General features: G+C 36.8%; 1 protein-coding gene across 1 annotated transcript in view; it reads right to left on the bottom strand.

Moving 5' to 3' along the window:
* Positions 1-460: 460 nt before the first annotated feature.
* The window catches only part of bco1l (beta-carotene oxygenase 1, like), a gene marked incomplete at its 3' end in the record, with an annotated part of 13963 nt that continues 10145 nt past the window's right edge, over positions 461-4278 (bottom strand). Inside the window, exons 10-12 of the mRNA XM_080423092.1 lie at positions 4207-4278; positions 3559-3670; positions 461-615 (exon numbers count right to left, since the gene is read on the bottom strand). The exon at positions 4207-4278 is cut by the window's right edge and continues 23 nt beyond it. Coding sequence (XP_080279218.1) covers positions 461-615; positions 3559-3670; positions 4207-4278 — 339 coding nt within the window. The remainder of the gene's footprint in view (positions 616-3558; positions 3671-4206) is intronic.

Below are 4278 nucleotides of genomic sequence, written 5' to 3' on the forward strand. Positions count from 1 at the left end.
GCAACTAAATAATAAGAAATATAATTACATTAAAAATCACAATGAATACAGTATTTCAACTAGCACTGAGCTGATCAGCTATGTGCACATGCGTGCAACGTCATTAAATAGAGCACCCTTAGCTCAAAGATCCACAGCTCATCACTGTTTATCAACATTGAGACTGGATGCACAGCTGATTGTTTCATGTAATTAATTCCCAACATGTTGTTTCGGGGTTTCGCAGGTTTCAGTTCATTCAACCTCCTCTTGTGTGTTGGCTAGTGAGGCGCGTCCTAACGAGACATCAGACATGACAGAATGGGGTTCATTTGGTGCCGGCCTGCGTGCGCATACTGGTTCTTATCAGTGTGACGTAGTCTGTTAAGGGCTCTATAACACAGATGAAGGGATGAACGTTATAATGTTATCTGCAGTATACAGTCTGGCCTGCGCTGCCTCCCCCTGGCGGTGTGAGGTATCACACAGACGAGGGGATGAACATTCCGTGCAGGTCCATGTGGACGGTGGCGTCGATGGAGGCCCGGGCGATCTCCTCAAACGTCTGGGCGTTCAGAACCAGCAGGAAGGGAGAGATGTCCGGGTCCGGGGAGATGACCGAGGACAGGATCACACCTGCAAACACACCCAGAGTTCATTTAGACCAGGGGTGATGCAACTCTGATGATGGAGAGGACCATTATATTTACACCCTCACTCCAGAGGGACACATTACATATACTGTCGGGCCATTCTATGTCACACAAAAGTAGCAAAAATAGCAGATCTACAAGCTCAAAACGCGTCGCAGTGCGACGCGTTTTGAGCTTGTAGATCGGCTATTTTTGCAAAAAGTTTTTTGGAATCCTGGAAAGTAAAATTTGTATTTAATTTCAAATGCATTTAGTTATACTTATGTTATCTTTATGAACTTAAATACAAATACATTGGACATAAAAAAGACAATATAATGTTAATAGTCATTAAGCTACTAATATAGACTGAAGTCCTTAAAGCGGGTCATGTTTGCATGTTTAGAATCATAACAGCTGAAATCAATAATATATCATTATTCTGATATTAACCTGCGGGCCGCATTAAGTGAAGGTGGGGGCCACATTAAGTGAAGGTGGGGGCCACATTAAGTGAAGGTGGGGGCTGCATTAAGTGAAGGTGGGGGCCACATTAAGTGAAGGTGGGGGCTGCATTAAGTGAAGGTGGGGGCCACATTAAGTGAAGGTGGGGGCCACATTAAGTGAAGGTGGGGGCTGCATTAAGTGAAGGTGGGGGCCACATTAAGTGAAGGTGGGGGCCACATTAAGTGAAGGTGGGGGCTGCATTAAGTGAAGGTGGGGGCCGCATGTGGCCCCCGGGCCGCCAGTTGCCCATGTATGAGTTAGAGAGCAAATATTTTATTTCGTTTAAAGGAGTAGTTCACCCAAAAAAATGACTTATTTTCCATCAATTACACACCCCATGAAGCCTTGAATTCATGGAGATTGTTATTTTTTGGTCACATTCCTGAGACAATAATGTTTTTGGTCACATTCCTGAGACAATAATGTTATGACCGGCAGAGTCTCCAGTAGAAGACTTGCAGATTCTCCATTGTGTCTCCTACCGGAGACTTCAGCGGTCATCAAATTATTGTCTCAGGAATGCGACAAAAACAACAATATCTCCATGAATCCAATGCTTCATGGGGTGTGTGATCGATAGAGAATACGTACTTGTTTGGGTGAACTACTCCTTTAAGTCATAGGGCCCTATTTTCTCCGGTGCCTTACCCATTATCACTAAACTTCTTTATCATGTTTTACTATTTTTAAAAACATTTCCAAATAGTTCAAATAGCAGATCTACAAGCTCACAACGTGTTGATGTAGATCGGCTAGTTGAACTATTTGGAAATGTTTTTAAAAATAGTAAAAAATGGCAAAGAAGTTTAGGGATAAAGAGTAAGGCACCGGAGAGAATATAGACCTAAAGTCCTTTGAATAAAATTCCATTTAGTTTTAGTCATGTTTTAGTCATCTGAAATGTTTTAGTTTAGTCTAGTTTTAGTCGACTCAATATCATAAATATCATAAGATTTTAGTCTAGATTATAGATTATAGATTATAGTCTAGATTATAGATTATAGTCTAGATTATAGATTATAGATTATAGTCTAGATTATAGATTATAGATTATAGTCTAGATTATAGATTATAGATTATAGTCTAGATTATAGATTATAGATTATAGTCTAGATTATAGATTAAAGATTATAGTCTAGATTATAGATTATAGATTATAGTCTAGATTATAGATTATAGATTATAGATTATAGTCTAGATTATAGATTATAGATTTTAGTCTAGATTATAGATTATAGATTATAGTCTAGATTATAGATTATAGATTATAGATTTTAGTCTAGATTATAGATTATAGATTTTAGTCTAGATTATAGATTATAGATTATAGATTATAGTCTAGATTATAGATTATAGATTATAGTCTAGATTATAGATTATAGATTTTAGTCTAGATTATAGATTATAGATTATAGTCTAGATTATAGATTATAGATTATAGTCTAGATTATAGATTATAGATTATAGATTATAGTCTAGATTATAGATTATAGATTATAGTCTAGATTATAGATTATAGATTATAGTCTAGATTATAGATTATAGATTTTAGTCTAGATTATAGATTATAGATTTTAGTCGACTATAATCTACAGTTGATTTAGTCGATAACATTTTATTGTGTCAGGCTGTGATGGCGTCGTAATGCCTGATTTATCAGGCCTACTTAGTTGTGTGCCGAAAATATCTGATCTACAAGTGACTTTGTTGTAGATCTATTATGCGTGACGCCCGCACACAGACAAACATAAAATGACTAGTCTTAGTTTGACTGGATTTCTCTCCTCTAGCCCCTCCATAACATCTCAGTCTAGTTTTTATTGACGAAACTGTCAATAATATTTAGTCATAGTTTTAATCATCATAACTTAGTGTTTATTTAGTTTTTGTTAGGTTTTCCTCAGTGGAAAAATAGGTGGTCGGCCAGATTAACACTGCCTGCAAACACACAACAAAGTACTTGAGTACATGTAGCTACTTTCCACTACTGACAAGGTAAACAATAAAACAAAGTAAAAATACTATCTTTACAAGTAAAACAGCCATGAAATTCATTTTATTTAATTACTTACTTACTTACTTATTTTTCACACACGCAATAAATATATTTCCTAATATCAGAACAAAGGTTTAGGTTCAAAATCTGTTTCTCTGTAATTGTTTATGCATTATGTAGATTTAATGTCTGTATTAGTAGTATCTGTAGAACTTTATGCATTTTATTACCCCATACGGTGTCTAGCGGAGTCCCTCAGGGCTCTATATTAGTGCGTTTTCTGTTTTCGCTCTTCATATGTTCGCTAAAAATAGCCGATGGACAAGCTTGTTGATCTGCTATTTTCTGTCAAAGTTTCCCCAGTATACGGATGCTGGGGTTTAACTGGTTCAGCAGTGTGGCTTTTCAGAGCGTGGGATTTTAACCCTCAACTCCTCCTCCTACCATCGTCTTCCTCCACGGCTCCCGGAGAGGCAACGAACACGGGTTCAGACGGGAAGCAGTTCTCACCCGTCCACTCCTTGTGTTCCCTGTTCACTATGTCCACCTTAGCTATCTGTAACATAACACACTGTTCACTACGTCCACCTTAGCTATCTGTAACATAACACATAACACTATGACTAACATAACACTATGTCTAACATAACACTATGTCCACCTTAGATATCTGTAACATAACACATAACACTATGTCTAACATAACACTATGACTAACATAACACACTGTTCACTACGTCCAGTGTCACCTTAGCTATCTGTAACATAACACACTGTTCACTATGTCCACCTTAGCTATCTGTAACATAACACACTGTTCACTATGTCCACCTTAGCTATCTGTAACATAACACACTGTTCACTATGTCCACCTTAGCTATCTGTAACATAACACACTGTTCACTACGTCCACCTTAGCTATCTGTAACATAATAAATAACACTATGTCTAACATAACACTATGTCCACCTTAACTATCTGTAACATAACACAACATACATGATAGATAGATTTATTATTTGTGAACGTTGTGTTACAGACAACACATTATTACTGTTATTATTATTAATAATTATTATTACACATTATTACCTTGTTAGGGTGAGGGGACCATTCCACTCTGGATCCATAGAAATAACGATACTTTTTACCATTGAACTTATA

This window comes from Gymnoscopelus braueri (genome assembly GCF_963280865.1).
Source record: "Gymnoscopelus braueri genome assembly, chromosome: 24".
Taxonomy (NCBI): domain Eukaryota; kingdom Metazoa; phylum Chordata; class Actinopteri; order Myctophiformes; family Myctophidae; genus Gymnoscopelus; species Gymnoscopelus braueri.